At 37.0% G+C, this 19,776-nt stretch overlaps 1 protein-coding gene across 3 annotated transcripts; it reads left to right on the top strand.

Moving 5' to 3' along the window:
* Positions 1–8,200: 8,200 nt before the first annotated feature.
* PIE1 (SNF2 domain-containing protein / helicase domain-containing protein) lies at positions 8,201–17,353 on the top strand. Of its 3 annotated transcripts, none has more exons than XM_079028970.1 (21): positions 8,201–8,464; positions 8,897–8,992; positions 9,319–9,399; positions 9,512–9,619; positions 9,731–9,811; positions 9,909–9,997; positions 10,064–10,203; positions 10,315–10,370; positions 10,539–10,674; positions 10,782–10,847; positions 10,926–10,975; positions 11,064–11,192; positions 11,266–11,304; positions 11,430–11,498; positions 11,619–11,681; positions 11,773–14,665; positions 14,775–14,839; positions 14,921–14,982; positions 15,083–15,824; positions 15,910–16,409; positions 16,559–17,353. In XM_079028970.1, the coding sequence occupies exons 2-21, from the start codon at positions 8,933–8,935 to the stop codon at positions 16,971–16,973; spliced, it is 5,844 nt and encodes a 1,947-aa protein (XP_078885096.1). In that variant the 5' UTR covers positions 8,201–8,464; positions 8,897–8,932; the 3' UTR covers positions 16,974–17,353. The 3 variants fall into 3 exon arrangements, with proteins under 3 accessions (XP_078885096.1, XP_078885089.1, XP_078885101.1); XM_079028963.1 differs by lacking the exon at positions 8,201–8,464 and adding an exon at positions 8,486–8,680; XM_079028975.1 differs by lacking the exons at positions 8,201–8,464; positions 8,897–8,992; positions 9,319–9,399; ... (2 more) ...; positions 9,909–9,997; positions 10,064–10,203 and having other exon boundaries at positions 10,338–10,370; positions 10,543–10,674.
* Positions 17,354–19,776: the final 2,423 nt, after the last annotated feature.

Genomic DNA, 19,776 nt, shown 5'->3' with positions numbered 1-19,776 from the left:
CGAATTGTTACATCCCAGTTCTAAAATCGTTATCAAACGTTTAGAATCATAAACACATAAGGTTTCCAGATCCGGTCGGCAACAGTCCATAGATCCGATCAAATAATAGAATATAAGGCATCTTTATAGCTATAACATAAATCATTTAGCACATAAAAACAATTTAGGCATCTAGTCCTAAAGTAAGTTAGTGCTTGTGTCAATTCAGGTGTACTACCTAAAATATAGTAGACACTCATCTCACATTCATCGCTTATATTTTAAGTTTAAGTCTAGAAATCCTACAAATTTCTAGCTCACTTAAACTAATGCTCTGATACCAACCGTGACATCCCCATTTTCATGGCCAAAAAAAGACCGATTTGTTTATGCTTTATTTTTTAAATCAAAGTATCTTTTTAAAGAAAAGTGTTGCGGAATTTGTTCATAGAAAAACATGATAAATATATTATCAAAGCATTTACGAATAAATGTATTTTGTTTATATTAAAACGTTGGGATCTTATTGTCAATACATAAACATAAACATAAATAGATCTTACATTCATTTACACTAGTGATCCACATCTCTTTTAATCTCTCAGTGTAATGTAGTTTTGTATCGACACCTGTGATATAAATAAACTGAGTGAGTCAAGTTGGGAAACCTAGTGAGCACATAGGGTTTTCAACCCACAATAATATAATTATCATGTTTAATAATCAAACAATCAACCCAATTACCCATCCTCATTATCTTCTTTATTATTAAGGATTTATCCTAATAATCATTTATCATTCATTCATTCATTCATTCATAAGGATCTTCCTAAGGAATATGCACGAAGTCCATCGCTGCTAGGGTTTATCTAACATGCACTAAGTCCATAGCTGCCGATGTTATCTATTAGACACAACTGCCAGAACTATCCTTTAGGTACTAAGTCTATAACTATCAATGTCCATTCATAAGGTAGTAAGTACATAGCTGCCGGAGTTTTTAAATTACAAATAGTGAACACGTAGTTTAAAGGTTAGGAACAGTTGCCAATATTATCCTTTAGGCGCAACTGCCAGGATATTTAGAGTACATCTGGTGAACACATCGTTCACAACACCTACAGGTTGCAAGTCTGCTAGTGTTCCACTGGACTGTTTAGAATAGTCTGTGGTCGTCATCTATACTCTTCTAAATGACAGGATCAACTTAAACATCGAGGCATCTCATCATTTTATCACACATCAACTATTTCATCTACCTATGTTTTACCAAACATTTTCGTAGATATAAAATACATATGCAGTTTAAATCAAATAAAACATGTATATTTTGTTTATCCATCATAGATATCAAGAACACAGATAATATGCACACATAGCACATAATTTATATTAAATACTTCATATTTATGTGTTAGGTGAAAAATAACTATGCACTCACCTTAGTAGCGTGATTTGATAGAATCTAATTAGAAACGGTCAGCGGTTCGTGATCGTCGGCCTCAGGATATGGAACGCCTTTAGCAAACGAGAGAGAGGTAAGAATATTTGGTGTAGGGAATGAAGGGGTAGAACTTGATATTTATAGGGTGTTATGGGCAAGTTCACGTCGTGGACATGACATGTTCACGTTGTGGCGCATGGCTGAATCACTTTGTAGGCTTGTCATATGCGTTCTAGTTTCGAAAGGTGTCCGGATGACATTTCCACGTCGTGAAATACCTAAGTTCACGTCGTGAACTTCCATGAGTTATCCCGTAGCCTTACCATGTGTTTTCAAGCCTCGATCAATGTCTTTGACTAGTTTCACGTCGTGGACTTGAGGCGGCTAGGGCTTCTGCCACGTGTAATGCCCTCAGACAGCTACATCTTTGGAAGATCATAACTTTTGCATACGAGCTCCGTTTTTGACGTTCTTTATATCCACATGTAGGTGGAAACGTACTTTATAACTTTAGTTTAGATCACTAAGGCTAAAAAGTACTTTATCGTAAACTCACTTTTTACGATTCCCCGTGTCGTGCCGGTTTTGCCGTAAAACTTCGTGTCACACCCCAAAACCGGAACGGCGGAAACGTTCTGGGGTGGATGACGTCATGTCAAGTATCACAACACATGAATTATAGTAATCAAAGTACAACAAAACATTGCATTAATAGTAATAGTTTTACAAGGTTACATTACAACAATTTAAAGTAATACAAGTAATAGAATAAATACAGCGTGGTACTAAGCTATCTTCATCAACAGCTCCGGGAATGTACCTGTCTAATGCTAACCTGAGAATACAAGTTATTTGAAAAGCGAGTATCAGTATTTTTACAAATGCTGGTGAGTTCATAAGCATTTAGTGACATTTCATTCAAATAACTTAATAAAGTAATAGTTTAAGAGATTTCAGTGTATTAGAGTCCTTTCCAGAAAATCCCATATTTTCTTTAATAAAAGCAGCCTTCTACCAAGACTGGTCAGTGATGTGGGGTAAAAAGTAGTCTTCCCTAAATTGCTATCATTATCAGAATACTGAATTTGATTATTGAGGAAAGCAAACGACATCAGGGAATATCATATGCCTCAGCAGTGAGGACTGCTGACTAAGGCAAGGAACCATAGACTCCAGGAAAGTGTCAAATAAACGACATGCCTGGTTCAGTCTAACAAGTGGAGACACAGACCCCAGAAGGTACCAAATGAAAGGTACAACTAGTAGGGTCTAAAACAGTGAATACAGACCGCAGACAATATCAAATGAAAGATACGTCTAGGAAGGTCTAGAACAGTGAACACAGTGAATACCGTGAATACAGTGGATTCTGTGAATACAGTGGATACAGACCCCATACAACATCAAATGAAAGATACGTTTTGTAAGGTCAAAACAGAGATAACAGACCCCAGACAATATCAAATGAAAGATACGTCTTGTAAGGTCAAAACAGTGTGACTCTGAAAATGAATTACCAGCATGCAGTGTAGATTGCCGGTGAAATACCGTTATCTTAAGGCCAAAGAATTATAAGGTAACCCGGGATACTCGTAACCATACTAACCGACACTAAAGAACCAGACGCCCTACGAGCGTCTTGAGATTGTGACATTTGTCACCCCTTGGCTTGGTGGGCCGTGGACTGTAGCTAGCAGTCAGGGTCGGGGGTGTTAATCCCGTATAGATCTATACACACAATGTCCGTTCTCCCTACAGGAGACTCTGGTTACCAACTAGACGACGGAGAAGGCCGTGTCCTGAAGATGCATCCCAAATAGTGGGTAGAGACTTCCAAATAGTGGGTAGTGGGTAAGTGTTGAACTAGAGGTAGAGACTTCCCAATAGTGAGTTTCTAATGTAAGTATAGACTAGAGGTAGAGACTCTTAACTGAACTGACTAGAGAATTCCTATATGTCCATACTCATATAGATAATATATAACTAATGGGTCAAACGACCTTCGGACGGCCATCTGATCCCACCAGACCACATCTCAACGAAGAAAAGGAAATAGGGCAGACGAGCCTTCCTAAGCCTTTCAACCATTACTTATATGTACCTATATAAGCACATACATACATCTAATTACGACTGGGTGTGTATCAAGTAGAAGTGGTCTTTATGAAGTAGAAGTGTCTAACAAGTGAAGTAGAAACGGTCGCAAGTGAAGTAGAAGTGTAGAACAAGTATAAGCGTATCACGAAGTAGAGGCGACAATAAGTGAAGCAAGAGTGTATCAAGTATAAGTGAAGTAGGGTCGATATCAAGTATAAGCGAGGTAGAATCGTATCTCTACGTAAGAGCGTGAATAAGTATAAGCGTCATCAGGTATAAGCGACTACAAGTATAAGTGAAAGCGTTACCGAGTAGGAGTATAAAATAAGTATAAGCGAAGCAGCAGTATTTAACAAGTAAAAGTATACGTCAAAAAAGGAAATCTTTAATGAAAAGCCTTTATGTACAGAGAAAATCACAAATTGTATTCTTTTGTAAAATATGTTTAAAAACCTTAGAGAATCTTTCATAAACCAATTTAGAATGAATTTGGATAAATCAGTATAAGTAAAAGTTACGAAATAAGTAAAAATCATTATAGTGTCCCACTCGGTAAAACAGTGTAAAATGGTAAAATCTTGTGCATGCGGATTATCAATCACTTGTGATTGATATGATAACTGGTATGTTTAACTTGTATTCCCCCCTATAAAACATTTAAAAACATTAAAAGGTTCATTCAGGGGTATGAACTCACCTGGTGTAAGTAGGTCCGACGAAGGTGCCGTTTGGGCGTTCGGTGTCACGTAAGGACTTGAACACACACAATGACCTATTTAACATATGATAACATATGTTCACATACAATTAGTATATTTAATACTAATTAAACAAATATACGCGCTCACAGGAGCGGAAAACACTTTGGCTAAGTGTTTGGGTGTCCCGGGTAGTGTCTAAAGGTGTGTATGACTAAGGAATGGAGCTTACTATCCAAGAATACAACCTTAATACATAGTTTACGGCCCAGGGACTACTCACCATGAGTTTACGGCCGTAAACTCATGGTGATGAGTTCTATGGTGTTTAAGGCTTCTACTTGCATCAAGGGATTATTCTAAGCACTTTTCCTCAAAGGCATGAGTGGGTTTGAGGCTTCTAAGGACATTTTGTATGAGTTTACGGCCAAGGGACCACTCCTAAGGGAGTTTACGGCCGTAAACTCTCATCCTTAGAGTTTTGTGAAGTTTAAAGCCCCTAATGCCTTTCTAGTGATTTCTAATGAAGTGTTGTGCTATTTTGGAGGATTAAATCTATCATTTGAACGAGTTTTGGGGAGTTTACGGCCGAGACACTTGCTTGGGCCGTAAACTCCTTTTTACCCCTCCAATTCATGTGTTTAAGTCCTTAAATCCTTCCTAGTATTTTATGGTAATTGTCTAAGACCATTTGGGGAACAAAAACCACACTTTTGGGCACATTTAGGGGTGTTTACGGCCTTGGTATACACCTGGGCCGTAAACTCCTTTTTCCCTTTCATTTCATTGTGTTTAATTGTGTTAAACCCAAGATACTAAGTCCCTAAATTATGTGCTAAGCCCTAGGGTGGTTTGGGAGTGTTTTGGAGGCATTTTAACAATGTTTTGAGGGGTTTACGGCCTAAGCTTGTGCTTGGGCCGTAAACTCTCTTTTACCCCCTAAATCCATGAGTTTTAATGTTTAAACACTCCTAGGCTAATACCTTAATTTATTTCCTAGCCATTAGGGACAAGTTTGGGTCGTTTTGGCCTTGTTTAAGGGGTTTACGGCCTAAGGAGGAGCTTAGGCCGTAAACTCCTTTCTAACAGCTTCTAAGTCCGAATTTTGGGCTATAAACATGAGTCAATATGTTTAGAATAAGCTAGGGTAAGCGGACTTACAATTTGGAAGCGTTTGGTTGTGGTTTCGGGGCGAAAACGGGTCTAAAGAGAGAGAGTATAGAGAGAGAGTGTAAAAAGTCTCCAATAGACTCCACTCACCCTTATATAGGGTTTTGAGTCGGGGCTCAGTGGGATTTTACCCGATACTGCCGTTAAACGGGGCTTTTGGTTGCACCCGATTTAGTGGTCGTAATAATAAAACTTGACATTTTCCAAATAAATGGAAATGTGTGTCCTGTGTTTTTATTTCCTTTTATCACGACTTAACGGTATGTTAATTGCAACCAAATGGAATGTTTAATAAATTGACGCCCTCTAAGTAACGGAACTTTTATACAGTGGAATATTCTGTTAACGGTAACGGGGAAATGTAACGGAACAACTTGGGTTGTCACACTTCGACAGTCATAGCTTTTTCGTTATAACTCGGATTTCAGCGTTCTTTATATACACGAAACCCTTGTGACATATACTATAACATAATTAATATTATTTATTCTAAATAATATTCTATCAAAAAGTCATTTTTGACATTCATTGTCTCTAAATTGATTAGCCCAAATATGCGGGCGTTACAGTAGAAATTAACATCATCCAATAAATTATCGCCATCCACAAGAAAATAACCATCATTACTATCAGTATGGTCATCGTTAAAGTTATCACAACTGATACTATTATCGTCAAAATCGTTTTCTAAATCAATATTATTTGTAAAACCCCTATGTTAAACTTGTTGTTGGTCTTTGTCCAAGTTAATTGTAGGTCGATTCAACTTGTTGTGGGTCTTTGTCCAAGTCAATAGTAAGTGATTTAAGCTGTTGTATCTGTTTGTCCAACTCAAGCGGAGGAGATTTAACTTTTTGTTGTTATTTGTCTAACTCAACTATGAGTGTAACATTGTCATGCCAATTTAAAAACAATATTTTTGAACATGTTGAGGTTGCTCAATTTCATCTTTATGTACCTTAGAAGTGGGGGACATTAAGTATGCATGCAAACTTGTTTTCCCGACCAAATATACCCGAATGGTGAACATACTGGTTACCAACAAAAAAAAAACATTCTGAAATCCAAATCGTTGAATGGTCTTTGATAATGATAGTATAGAAAATTACCTTCGCCAACATACCTAAGTTCTTCCATCATCTCGTCAATATCGCGAACAGAAAATGTGTCAATATCCGAAGTCAACATAAAGTTGGTTCCCATTGAGATACTTTTTTCCTGAAATTTTTGTGAATTCCACACCATGGTGTGAACGAATGGGAAATATTGTAAGATAACTAACTCTTTAATGAGGTAAAAGATTAAAACTTTGGATAAATGAACAAGTTAAAAATGTTAGTGTAAGCATACCGTATCTAGGATCAACATCAAAATTTTCTATTCTAGCATGTATGTTCCAAGTGATCACTGCATTAAGCTTGTTCTTGAAGTATTGGTATTAGGGGTTTCTCGTGGGAGGGTTTTACGCATATGGATGGTACACGCTCTTTTCTTTTTTCCCTAGTGTAGTTTTCATGAACGTTTTAGTTTTCAAAATGTAGTATAGAGAATCTAATTGGAAATGACTAAAATGCCCATGCGTGCAAGACATGCGATGGGTTTAACTCTTTAAACATGTCAAATTGTTAAGTCTGAGACCAAGTGTGTAACTAGTTTATGCTTTGAGAATCATCTAAGTTAAAAAACTTTTTTAAGGATAAATTTGTAAGTTAGCCAAACCATATAGACCATTAATGTAAAATACTCAATTTTTTTTTGCTAGGGGTATTTATGTGATTTGATGTATCCCTTCAATAATCACTTCTTTTTCCATCATCAACCCGAAAATGTACTTGATATTCAAACACTGATAATTGATTAAACCTAAATTTTTCTCAACTGCTGCCAAAATAAAATGTAGAAGTAGGAGTGTTCATTTGGATGGATCGGTTTAATCTGATCCGATCAAGTGAATCCAAATTAATTTCGGTTTTCAAAACGTAGATCCAAATAGTCCAAACTAAATTCAAATCCGATCCGATCCAACCAAATTATAATTCGGTTGAATCGGTTTTTTACAATTCGGTCTTCAAGAATCAAGACATTTCAACAAATATATAACTTTAGTATTAACTTACTCTATAATATCAACTAAAAAATATTGTTTAATTAGTTGTGAATTAAAACTTATAAATAACTATCAAGAAAAATATATTATAGTTTACTACTTTATAGACAATTTTTTTTGATAAGAAGAGCATATTAAAGGATTATAATAGATGAAAAATTTTAATATATTAAAAGAATAATTTAGTAAATTTATAATTTATTAAAGATATATATTAAAAAGAACAAAATAATAAATTGTAATTCGGTTTTTTTGGACTATTCGTTTTTTATTTTATAAACCAAATCCAATCCGAAATCCAAAATAATAATTCGGTTTTGCTAAAAATCAATCCAAAAATCCGAATATCCGAACCAAATAGTCCGATCCAAATTGTCCAATTGGACAATTCGGTTTTATCCAAATAGTGAACAGTCCTATGTAGAAGGTTTATGAGTAGAAAATAAAATCACTTTGATGGCAAAAATATATATACTTGACGATTGGGCAAAAATTATCCCAATATATATTTACCAAATTACCCTTTTTTTTACTAAAACATGTTTTGTTTTAATGGGAATTTAGGTAAATTGGTGTATTGTTTAGCCCTTTTTGGTAAATGGATTATTCTCTTTTTTACGATAATAATATAAAATACTCAAAATTTTCAGCCGTCAAGATTTTACTCCGTCAATCTCCATTCGTTAAATCCTCCCACGCCTCTTTGCCCTAACAAATCCTTCCTCATCAAACCAAGATTCACAGACTCTTTCTCTTCGTTTTTCCCCAAAATTATTTTCTTTAAATTTATATAATTAATTCAAAAATCATAAATTTACCGGATCTGAACTACTCGTCGGCGCTTAAACCCGTCTTCTTCATCAATCTCCGAAACCCTAAAAGTTACCAGAAAACTCAACTGATTGCTCCTTGAGTTGGGTTTGCTTCGGTAAAGATCGAAGAGCTTTCCTTTTTCTTGTTCTATAGCTGGTGAGTTCTTGAATTTGTACATACATATATACGTGTATACATGCATGCAATTGTTGATTTTGCGTATGTTCTCTAAGCAAGATTTGTTGTTTTTTCTTTTCTGGGTTTTCCCGAGGATGAAAGAACGAACAAGAAAGAAAAAAGAAAGAAAAATAGAAGCTTGAATGGTTGTCTTATGATTTCTTATCAGCGAAGAGCGAAAATTTAATTCTGAAGGTTTTAGTTTAGTACATTTTAGTTATAATTTTCTTCTAAAAACCGTAATTTACTACATTGGGATTATTTTTAGCCATTTAAATGGTACATGTCTGTGTCCTTGTTTGTACTTCCAAAGTTTAATCCTCCAAATAATCTTACACCTATTAAAAACTTTGTATGCCATTTGATTAAGAACTTCAAAGAAAAATTCTTGATTTTTGTTGTTTGATGCAGATTTTTTGAAGTAATGTCCTGAATTTTGAGGAAGTCATGGCCTCTAAAGGTCCAAGGTCTAGACTTGATCATGAGACAAGGGCCAAACGGCAAAAGGTAATTTGCAGAACATAAACATGTTGCATATAGATCTTCTCCCAATTTTAGATGTTATTCATGGCTGAATCTTTCTTACATTTAAGCATCTAGCGAAGTTGAAATCCTACTTTGTGTATGTATTTCATCATTTCATCTATTCAATCTTGCCTTTTTTTTTTTCTTTGTGCTTTTTTCATCTGCCAAATGCATTTAGTTTTCATTTATAGATGAGAGGTTTCTTGTAGTCAAATGATAAGAAAGAAGAAATTAAAAACAGAAGGTGATAACTTTGACTAAAGTCAATGACATTGATATATTTATGTGATTATGTCTGATTATCATAGGCACTTGAACCACCCAAGGAACCCCAGAGGCCCCGAACACACTGGGACCATCTTTTAGAAGAGATGGTGTGGTTATCAAAGGTACAATCTTGTTCTATATCAAATGTTTTTTTTTGTCAAAATATTAGATATTCTCTCTTATCATTAGATTAATTAAGTGGAAATTTTGTTGCAATGTATGATTTACTTCCAGGATTTTGAGTCTGAGAGAAAATTTAAATTAGGCCTGGCAAAGAGGATTGCCATAAGGGCCAGCAAAGGTATGGTGGATCAAGCTACAAGAGGCGAAAGACGAGTGAAGGTTAGTTGTTCTTGTTCTTGCTCTTCTAAGTTTGAAAATTCTTAAATTCAATCGTATGAAAAATCTAATTACATATGAATGTGGTGTTCATTATTGTCAATGCTTTCACAGGAGGAAGAGCTTCGGATGAAAAAAGTTGCACTTAATATTTCAAAGGATGTGAAGAAATTTTGGACAAAAATCGAGAAGCTGGCAAGTTATTCTATGATTTAGTGATGTTGGAATTTTAAATTACTTTATAATTTGGGTCCAAAATTGTAATAGGTCATGAAATATTATGTGATTTCAGGTGCTATACAAGCATCGATTAGAGCTTGATCAAAAGAAGAAAAAAGCACTTGATAAACAACTTGAATTTCTTCTAGGCCAAACAGAAAGGTAACGTTTTTTTTAATAAAGATTTGTTTTTTTAACATTTAACATCTAATTATTTCAATGAAACAGGTATTCAACAATGCTGGCAGAAAACCTTGTAGATTCGTCGCCACGTCAGCATGTCCAGCTGTCATCTGTACAAGAACAACGACCTGCTATTGAATATAAAGATCAGAGTGATGTTAATGGGTGTGCTGAACCAAATGTTGGTATGAAGAAAGTGTTGGTTTTCATTTTAAATTAAGTAATTTTCTTTTTGGTTACCAAATCATGACATAAATCCCATTTTAAACATGTTTTTTTTTTAAATCTTTTGGCAGAGTCCCAGTCAAATATTTTAGAAACTGACGAAGACTACAAGGCTGAAAATGAACCTGTAAGTATTTGCTCTTTTTATGTTTAATTGTTAGAAACCTCATTTGTTTTTATTTGTTGGGAAGAAAAATGCAAATAGAGTATCATTATCAGTTTCTTTTTAACTTGTTGTAATATTTCATATGAGCTGAAGTTGAGCTCAAATATCTCGATTTTATTGCTGCTTTAGGAAGATGACGAGCATACCCTTGAGGAAGATGAAGCCCTCATAACAGAAGATGAAAGGCGAGAGGAATTAACAGCTTTGCAAAATGAAATGGATTTACCCCTTGAGGAATTACTTCGTCGTTATACTGTTAATGAAGGTTAGTTCTTGTGAGCTTCTTCTTCTGCCACATATCATCTTCTCATTGGATGTGTATGGTGGTTTTAACTTTTATTCTTTTATCTTTTAATATGAAAATATTTTCAGAAAGTACTCCAGGAAAGACTGAAGGTGAAGCAGAACTAGCCCATGCACCAGAGGACAACTTACTGTGTAAGTAATGTTGTTTGAATTTAATTATTAATAGCGTGTTCATATAATCATATTTTATAACTGATTTGTTTTTTGCAGGTAATGGAAATGACAATTCTGACCTTGGATTGAAAGAGAGTCGTCATTGTGTAAGTTGTAGGTCCTCATTATGGTTACTAACCTAAAATGTGAAGTACTTCACTGTTGAGCATCATACTTTTCTTGCTCTTATTGCAGGCTGAAAGTAATGGTGGATTATCAGTTTTAGAAAATCATCATCCAGAAGTCAAAGAACATTATGTTAGAAAACGTAAAGGTCTTAAGAAGCAAAAAAAATATTTGGAATTGGACTTCAATGATGAAAATGTAAGTAAAAAAGAAACATCTTGTCTTCACATATACCAAATACTCATATGATTTCATGATTTCTTTTATGTAGGAGGATGTCGACTTTGTACTTGCAAATGGAGAGGAAAAGGTATGTTATCTAATTATCATGATATGATTAAGTATACATAGTTATGAGATTTATTATGTTTTTGATTTCTGAATTTATCTAATAACATAAACATGTTATTTCATTATCTGTATTTGGATTTACAGGATGATGAAACGACCTTATTGGAGGAAGAAGAACTAGCAAAGACTGAAAATCATGATTCAGTAGATGAGGTGAATGATTTGGCTGCACATTTTTATCTTATTATTACATTAATCCCATGATTATATTATTATTAGTATAAAAATTTAAAAGTTGAAATGAATCTTATAAACCAAGCTATCATCTTTCAGCTTGCAATGTTGCAAAAGGATAGTGAAATTCCAATAGAGGAGTTGCTTGCAAGGTATAGACAGGTATGTTGATAAAAATGAAAACTTGCTTCTAGAAACTTCTAGATACATTCTAATCTTCTTTTCTTTTTGTCTCAAATTTTATTTTCAACAGGATCCAGACACTATTCAAAGTGATGAAAATGATTCAGGCTCCGAAATTGAAGTTCCCGATCAGGAAGAGAAGCCAGATGAGATTGCTGATGATGACGGGGAGAACGATGACATCATCGCTGACGCAGCCGCCGCCGCCAGGTCAGCACAGCCGACAGGGAACACCTTTTTAACAACCAAAGTCAGGACAAAATACCCTTTTCTATTAAAATTCTCTCTTCGTGAATACCAACACATCGGGTTAGATTGGCTTGTAACAATGTATGAAAAAAGACTTAATGGGATTTTAGCAGATGAAATGGGACTTGGGAAAACAATCATGACAATCGCGCTTCTTGCACACCTGGCATGCGAAAAGGGTATATGGGGCCCACATCTGATTGTGGTCCCCACAAGTGTCATGCTCAATTGGGAAACCGAGTTTCTAAAATGGTGTCCTGCTTTCAAAATCTTGACATATTTTGGAAGTGCAAAAGAACGGAAACATAAAAGACAAGGGTGGTTGAAACCAAATTCTTTTCATGTTTGCATCACAACCTACAGACTCGTTATTCAAGATTCCAAGATTTTCAAGAGAAAAAAATGGAGATACTTGATTTTGGATGAAGCCCATTTGATAAAGAACTGGAAGTCTCAAAGATGGCAAACACTTTTGAATTTCAACACAAAAAGACGCATACTTTTAACGGGTACCCCTTTACAGAACGATCTCATGGAGTTATGGTCTCTAATGCATTTCTTGATGCCACATATATTTCAATCTCATCAAGAGTTTAAAGATTGGTTTAGTAATCCGATAACAGGAATGGTTGAAGGTCAAGAAAAAGTCAACAAAGAAGTTGTTGACCGGTTGCATAATGTTCTCCGGCCATTTATCCTCCGGCGACTGAAACGGGATGTTGAAAAACAATTACCTTCAAAACACGAACATGTTATCTACTGTAGACTCTCGCGTAGACAACGAAATCTCTATGAAGATTTCATTGCCAGCTCAGAGACTCAAGCAACCCTTCAAAGTTCTAACTTTTTCGGGATGATTAGTGTTATAATGCAATTAAGAAAAGTTTGTAATCATCCGGATTTATTCGAAGGTCGCCCGATTATCAGTTCATTTGATATGAATGGAATCGAAACCCAATTTTGTTCTTCGGTTTGCTCGGTTCTTGAATCCGGTCCGTTTTCAACCGTTGATCTTACTGGATTAGGGTTTGTGTTTACTCATCTTGATTTTGACATGACATCATGGGAAACCGAAGAAGTTGAATCAATCGCCACACCTTCAGAACTAATCAAATCACGTGTAGTAGAAGAATCCATGAGTCGACTCGAGATCAAGACCGGGTCAACCGGGTTTAACATCTTTGAAGAGATTCAAAAAGCGCTCATGGAAGAGAGACTCAAAGAAATGAAAGCACGGGCCAAATCGGTTGCATGGTGGAATTCGTTGCGGGCCCGTAGAAAACCAATGTATTCAACGGGTTTACGGGAAATTGTTTCGGTGGAAAATTCCGTTTCTACCCTTACGGGTTTACATGACATTGTGTTTTCTCCGGTTGACCGGTTCAATCAAATGGCTGACCAGGTTGAAAGTTTCATGTTTGCGATCCCCGCTGCCCGAGCACCACCACCGGTCGGGTGGTGCAGCAAATCGGGCACCACTGTGTTTGTCAACCAAGATTATAAAACAAAATGTTTGACACTTTTGTCCCCACTATTAACACCGATCAGACCCGCCATTGTCAGGCGGCAAGTTTACTTTCCCGATAGGCGGTTAATACAGTTTGATTGTGGTAAACTTCAAGAGCTTGCGGTTTTGTTAAGAAGGTTAAAATCGGAAGGTCATCGGGCTTTGATTTTCACTCAAATGACAAAAATGCTTGATGTTTTGGAAGCTTTTATAAATATATACGGGTACACTTACATGCGGTTAGACGGGTCGACCCAGCCCGAAGAGAGGCAGACATTAATGCAACGGTTCAATACAAACCCGAAGTATTTTCTTTTCATTTTGTCAACCCGGAGTGGTGGGGTCGGGATTAATCTTGTCGGGGCCGATACGGTAATTTTCTATGATAGTGATTGGAATCCAGCCATGGATCAACAAGCTCAAGATCGGTGTCATAGGATTGGGCAAACACGTGAAGTGCATATTTATAGATTGATCAGTGAAAGCACGATTGAAGAGAATATTTTGAAAAAGGCGAAACAGAAACGGGCTTTAGATGATTTGGTGATTCAGAGTGGGGAGTATAACACTGAGTTTTTTAAGAAGCTTGATCCTTTGGAGTTGTTTTCCGGTCACGGGAAGAATTCCGGTTCCGGAGTTGCGATTCCAGTTCCGGTTCCGGTGTCGAATGCCGATGTTGAGGCGGCGTTGAAACATGCGGAAGATGAAGCGGATTACATGGCGTTGAAGAAAGTGGAGCAGGAAGAGGCTGTGGACAACCAGGAGTTTACTGAAGAAGCGATTGGGAAACTTGAAGATGATGAGCTTTTGAATGAAGAAGATGGAAAATTTGAGGAGTTGGGAACGGGACAGGTGGAGGGTAATAATCGGGAAATGGTTGTTTGTAGTGACCCGAATGGGGACCCGGGTTTGACTTTGGTCAAGGGTGATGATGGTGATGATGATGACATGGCGGATGATGTGAAACAGATGGCTGTGGCGGCTGCAGCCTCGGGGCAGGAGATTTTGTCTTTTGAGAATCAATTGCGTCCGATTGATCGGTATGCGGTTCGGTTTCTTGAGATGTGGGACCCGATTGTTGATAATGTGGTTATTGAGTCAAAGGATAGATTTGAGGGAGAGGAATGGGAGTTGGATCATATTGAGAAGTTAAAGGAGGATATGGAAGCTGAAGGTGATGATGACGAGGAACCTTTAGTTTATGAAAGTAAGCTCCTTCTTTGTGCTCTCGTTATTACCACTAGGGGTAGCTTGGAAATTTTACATTTTATTTCGGTAACTAGTTTTCTTACAACTTTTTGTGATGTTATTATCAGCATGGGATACTGAGTTTGCGACTAAAGTATACCAAGAACAAGTCAAGGCGTTGGCTGAACATCAGGTAGGGGTAGTTTGGTAATTTTACGTTAATTTTTAATAGGTACTCTTAAACAGTTATCTTTACTTTTTTAATGGTTTGTAGTTGATGGAAGAGCGTGAAATGGAAGCTAGAGAAAAGGAACTTGAGGAATCTGACTCACTGAAGTAAGTTTGTATTCTGAAAAGCTTTTAGGTCTCATTTCTCATTTCCTAATGTGTAAAGGGTAAAATGGTCATTTACTTCTTATTCTTCCCATCTGAGCAGGAATGAACCGGTTGTTAAGAAACCCAAGTCAAAGAAAAAGACGAAGAAAACAAAGTTCAAATCTCTGAAAAAAGAAGCTTTATCATCCGAAACAAAGCCAATAAACATAGAATCACCAATAGAATTCGATGATGATTATGTTGACGATGAAATAATTTTTTTAAAAAAACGCAAAAAACCTTTGGACGAATCCACCTCAGAAGTGAAGAGTTCTTCCAAAAAGTCAAAAAAGCCCAAAAAGACCCCGGAACCAATCCCATTAGACATGGATTCCAATTCCTTAATCGAGCAACAAGATGAACCGAGAGATTTGAAACCGTGTGTAAATAACAATCTTGAAATTGATCATAAACCTGTCATCAGGGGCAAAACGGGACTAAAAATATCAGTCACTACGATGCCGGTGAAACGGGTGATGACTATAAGATTGGAGAAGTTGAAGAAGGGAAGCATATGGCCTAATGATTGTGTCCCTACGCCAGATTCTTGGTTGTCATCGGAGGATGCTATGCTGTGTGCAGTTGTACATGAATACGGTGTGAACTGGAGTTTGGCAAGTGAGATTTTGAATGGGATGACAGCTGGCGGGTTTTACCGGGGGATTGTAAGGCACCCAGTTCATTGTTGTGAGAGGTATCGAGAGCTTGTTCAGAGACACGTGTTGTCTATTTCTGACAATAATGTTCATAATGAAAAAGCCAGTAATGTTGGTGTTGGGAAAGCTCTTCTAAGAGTAACTGAGGTAACATTCCTCTATTCCTATGCATATGCATATACCTATAATTTTTTGGTGGTTTTTATAACAGTGAGACATTTCTCTAATGTAGGAGCATGCAAAGGCGTTGTTGGATATGGTGTCGGAACTTCCTGATCAAGCTTACACTCTTCAAAAGCATTTCTTCCACCTACTCACATCTGTCTGGAGATCAACCGCTCGTTCCGGTCACCGGAAAACCCCATTGTCTCTCAGAACCGGGCAGTGGGTGAACCATACTTCTCGCGATCCGGTCAGGTCACAATTGGAAAGAATGGAGTTCACTAACCTAAGGCAGATTAGCAGATTAGTATCCGATGCACTTGAAAGTTCTCAAAATATACCAAGGGAAGATAGGGTTTCAAGTTTTAGTGAAAGACGTGAGGTTCGACCTGTCGGGCAGCTGGGAATCACTCTTGAGTTTCCTCCGGGCAGAGATGATCAAAGTGTTCCGTTGCCTTCCGTCGTATCTTTATCCATAAATGACATGGAATCCGTGCTGCCCGAAAACCTGCCCGTGGGCGGGAATCATTGTTTTAGATCATCCAAGGATACCGTTGAATGCCGATTCAGGTACTCTCTATTAACCCATACAAGTGAAATTTGTTTTTTGGAATGTAAGTGTAAAATGGTCATTTAGTAAATAAAGAAACATTACCTTTTTAACATTCAGTAAAAAGTAAACATCACTATATTAATGTTGTACACAAACTCTTCTGCAGGGATGCATCAAGAGCAGCCATTGATGGTGGTTTAGGGTTGCCGCCATCGGCTTCTCCGGCAACCGATGTGAAGTCCCGGACACCAGCTAAATCTCAATTATCCGGAAAGCATCATCGGAATCCTGAATTACCATCGAAGTCGTCGAAATCCAAATCAAGGAAAGCAATCACGGATTCCAACGAAGCTTTTTCCCTACTCCGTGATCCCAATTTACAACCATCGATGCCACCCGTTAATTTGTGTTCAAGGTTTGATACGGATACGGAATCTTCAATGGATGATTTTCTAAGTGCATCTTCGATCGATTTAGGCAATGAAGTTTCGTTTGATATAGTGCCCCATGATTACGACCCGGGATTCACCTGGGGTCTTGAAGATTGTTTGTTATCTCGGGAGTTTACTGATATTGGATAGGGTTGGAATTAAGGTAACCAGGGTGGTGTGTTTTGATGGGACCCACATTGTGTATTGTTTGATGACCTGGCGGGCAGGTGTTTTTGGGTTGGTGAAAGAAGAGAAAGACTAACTTGGTGTATCTGGAATGCTGACCGGACCGAAGATGGGGCAGGGGCACGCGATGATGATTCTTGGAAGATTACAAGATTTTGCACATAAAATGTAACATTGTATAGCATGTGGGCCCGTTAACATTGTAACTTTTTTCTGGTTGGTTGGTTGGTTGGTTGGGTGGGTGGGAAATCGTTGGAATTGAATTATTTTAGGCACATTCCCCTCTCATAGTGTAGGATTAGAAACAGGAAATTAGTCTTTGAATGAAAAAGAAATTTATTCTCTCTCTCTCTCTCTCTCTCTCTCTCTCTCTCTCTCTCTCATGGTGACCATTTTTTTTCGCAGGTTTAGAGCTTTATTTTTTGATTTCTTTATCTGTCAAATTGTGAAGATTTATGAAAGTAATCGGATCTTGCAGCTTTAGGTTTGTAGTTTTAGATGGTGAAACTCGGGGGTTATATTGATTGCTTTTGTTTAGTTCTGTTTTGCCCTGGCTGAAGTACAATGTGATATGGTTACAAACGTTAACGAATTGTAGAAAAAATGCAAATAAAACTGTAAACAAATCTTTTATTTGGATATTTATTTTCTTGATTACAACGTACAAAAGGAAAAGATTGCGAAAGTTATTTGTCCTGTGCATTTGTAAGACATAATATTCACAGAATCCACCGATGGCACAACATAGGGCCATTTGAACCGGTTATGCCCGGTTCAGGGCCTGAAACGGTTAACATGTCCCAATGCCTACCTATCACAACCATTTGGCTCTCAGACAGCTGTTCAGGCCTAGGCTTCTTGATTGGCGACTTGGTTGAAATAACAACGGTCTAATAGTTAAAACTTGATTCCAACCATCTCTAACCACCATCAATTTTGAAGCTGAAAATTTTCAATTACATAGTAACCTTAGACAGGGTAACCCTCTTTCTCTGTTTTTATTCATATCGGTTATGGAGGGTTTGCATGCTACCATGGACGATGCTCTAGTTCATGGGTTATTTTGTTGAGCTAAGGTTGCAATAGAAGGATCGAGTGTGTCTCATTTCTTCTATGTAGGTGATGCTCTATTCAAGAGGGAATGAAATGAAGCCAATATCGCTAACTTGGCAATCTTGTTAAAATGCTTTTATATTGTTTCAGGTGTGGACATTAACTTGCAAAACTCAAACTTGTTGGGTATTGGAGTTTTACTAGCTGATGTTCAAAATATGGCGATCATAACGGCTTGTAGAACAACCTTGTTACTGTTCAAGCATCTTGACCTTCTAGTTGCTTTAAATATGTTGAAACTAGACAAGTTTAAAAGTAGAATGTCCAAATGGAAAACCAAGATGATATCAATTGGTGGACGGTTCTTGGCGGCTTGGGGATATACTTCATGTCATTATTTAAAGTGCTTGAAACTATTTGCAAACATATGGAAGCGATTAGAGCTAGATTTTTTTGGGAGCGGATGAAAATGAAAAGAAAATTAGTTGGGTCAAATGGGATCTAATTTTGAGATCGAAAGAGAAGGGTGGATTAGGAGTGGGGTATCCTTTCGGTGTTTAATAGCGTTCTTTGACAAAAATGGAGGTGGAGATTTCATTCGGAGATAAATTCTTTATGGTTAAAAGTTATAAAAAAGATTCATGGGTCTTGTGGGTGTGTAAGGTACGAGGGGAAGAAACCAAGAATGTGAAGAGCATGGAATGCGATTGTGGTATCTATGCTTTGTCTTAATGAAAAATAGATTATCCCTACCAACACATTGATAATGAGAGTTGGACATGGGAACTATATTCATTTTTGGTTTGAAACGTGGATTGGGGGGGGGGGGGGGGGGGGGGGGGGGAGGACAATGTTTAAAGATAGGTACAAAAGATTATATGAGATGGAATCATAAAAAGGCTATTTCATAAGTTATCGTTGACAAAATGGTACTTGAGAATGGAACTAGAGAAGGGGAGGGGCAGGACAAAATTGATTCAACTCCGTCACAACTTTGGAGGAAATAGTGACTGCCTTTGCTTTTAGTTCGAACTTGGATGGTTGGATTTGGGAGTTGAGTCCAACCGAGGTTTATATGTTGTTTGTACGAGACAATATGTTGATGAAGTTATGTTGGGAAATGGGAGTTTTATAAGTCGTTTGAACAAAAGTGTTCCGATACCCCTTCAACGACAGAATTCCTACAAAGATAAACTTGGAGGCTAAAGGAATCGATACACCTTCAACGATGCACCCGATTTGTGAGAAAGAAGTGGAAGATGTCAATCATTTGTTCATGAAATGTGAAGTTGCTAATCAGGTTTGGTTATTTGTGCTCAAGTGGTTTAATTGCCCGTTTCCGTTTATTGACAAGGTCCATAATTTGTTCAATTGGATGGATACTATGGTGATGGTGAGATAGAGAATGAATGCTTCATATACTATAAGCATCACTGGTATATGGTGTTGTGGACATATCAAAATATGCTCGTTTTTGGCTTGCAAAAGTTTCCCAAGAATATCTTTGTTGATAGAATAGTGCTTCATTCCTTTGAGTGGATTAAGAATAAGAATAAAAACTATATTTTTACTTGGAATGGCAGGTTACAAAACCCCATCATGAATAGTTCTATGTAATTCTTTTTTTCTTGTTAGTTACTTGCTAGCCTTAATAATATGAAACTGTTAAAAACCTTTAAAAACGTGGAGTTATCTCCTTATAGCCAACTTTTGA

Source organism: Lactuca serriola, chromosome 1 (assembly GCF_051521515.1).
Source record: "Lactuca serriola cultivar US96UC23 chromosome 1, Lser_US96UC23_V15, whole genome shotgun sequence".
Taxonomy (NCBI): domain Eukaryota; kingdom Viridiplantae; phylum Streptophyta; class Magnoliopsida; order Asterales; family Asteraceae; genus Lactuca; species Lactuca serriola.
Note: the sequence above shows the minus strand (reverse complement) of the source record. Positions and strands in the feature narration are given on the sequence as shown.